General features: G+C 41.3%; 1 protein-coding gene across 1 annotated transcript; it reads right to left on the bottom strand.

The window, feature by feature from the left end:
* Window positions 1-317: 317 nt before the first annotated feature.
* Window positions 318-1,343, bottom strand: LOC113898814 (trace amine-associated receptor 8-like). The gene has a single exon (XM_027552167.1). The coding sequence runs from the start codon at window positions 1,341-1,343 to the stop codon at window positions 318-320; it is 1,026 nt and encodes a 341-aa protein (XP_027407968.1).
* Window positions 1,344-1,624: the final 281 nt, after the last annotated feature.

The raw sequence follows: 1,624 nt of genomic DNA, 5'->3' as shown, positions 1-1,624 counted from the left end.
GGAGATCAGCCCTGAGATTTCTTTGGAAGGAATGATGCTAAAACTGAAACTCCAGTACTTTGGCCACCTCATGTGAAGAGCTGACTCATTGGAAAAGACTCTGATGATGGGAGGGATTGGGGGCAGGAGGAGAAGGGGACGACAGAGGATGAGATGGCTGGATGGCATCATCAACTTGATGGACGTGAGTCTGAGTGAACTCCAGGAGTTGATGATGGACAGGGAGGCCTGGCGTGCTGCGATTTATGGGGTCGCAAAGAGTCGGACACGACTGAGTGACTGAACTGAACTGAACTGATTCAACTTAGTGCTGTCATTCATTCTAAAAATAAACTAATGGTTGATGAACTACCATTTAAAAGTCCCCCAGTTAAAATGACTTTCATGGCTTTCCTAAACCAAGGGTAAAATAAAGCATAAATCAAAGGGTTCATGGCTGAGTTATAATAGGCACCCCAACAGCAAATCTCATAAATATAGGCAGGGGTTATGAAACCCATAAAGGCATCAATTAATATATCAATTGTATATGGTAACCATGAAATCATAAATGCTACTACTGTGACCCCCAGGGTTTTAGCCGCTTTTCTCTCTTTCTTGGCCACTCTGGATTTATAGCTCTGTGATTCTGCTTTGCTGCCAGTATTTTCAATTTTTAGAGCTTGTTGTTTAGCTACAATAAAAATCTTACCATAAAGAATTACCATAATGAGGGAAGGTATAAAAAATATGAGAACGCTTATCAAAACCCATCCTTGATTTATAACAATTTGACAACCGCCTACACAGTTGAGAGCACTTACTAATTCCTCCATCCCATCGTCACTGACACCTGTGTAGAACACAGCTCCGCTGTACACAATGGGCAGGATCCAGGAGATGCTGATGCATACTCCTGACACAGACACCGTGAACTTGGTGGGATAGACCAGGGGGTCAGTAACAGCAATGTACCTGTCGATGGAGATGAAGCACAAGTGGAAGAGAGAAGAGTAACAAAATGCCACATCACAGGAACTGTGAAGGGCACAAAATCTGGCTCCAAAGTACCAGCAGTTCTCCACGGACCTGACCATGCTGAAGGGCATCACGGTCACTCCCACCAGAAAGTCCGCGCAGGCCAGAGAGGCGATCAAGAAATTGGCTGGCGAATGCAGCTGCTTGAAGTGAAGAACTGACATCATCACCAAGAAGTTTCCAAAGATAGCCAATAAAGACCCAAAGCCAAACACTGTGTACAGAATCACCCGAGATGCAGGTGAGTAGGAAGATTTAATACAAGATCTGTTCACATTCTCATAGCAGAACTGCACGGTATCAGGTTGGGAAAGATTGCTGGTCATGGTTCTGCAGTTGGATGCTTGCTTTTTTTCTGCCCTTTGGAAAAAATGGTTCAATCCTGAAAATTAAATAAATAAAACTGCATACTTGAATAGTGCTTTTTAAAACTTCCTCATATTACATCTATGTTCCATTTTTTTATGTAAAGAAATTAAAAGAATTTTTAAAATTCTGAAATTTAGTCCTTCTGTGTTTATATAATTATTTCTCTGTATCTAAATCTCATAGGTAGTTAACTTTAAGCAAATCTACTATGGTTATTCAGAAATCACATTATCTGAAT

This window comes from Bos indicus x Bos taurus, chromosome 9 (genome assembly GCF_003369695.1).
Source record: "Bos indicus x Bos taurus breed Angus x Brahman F1 hybrid chromosome 9, Bos_hybrid_MaternalHap_v2.0, whole genome shotgun sequence".
Taxonomy (NCBI): Eukaryota; Metazoa; Chordata; class Mammalia; order Artiodactyla; family Bovidae; genus Bos; species Bos indicus x Bos taurus.
This window is presented reverse-complemented; position numbering and strand designations above follow the sequence as displayed.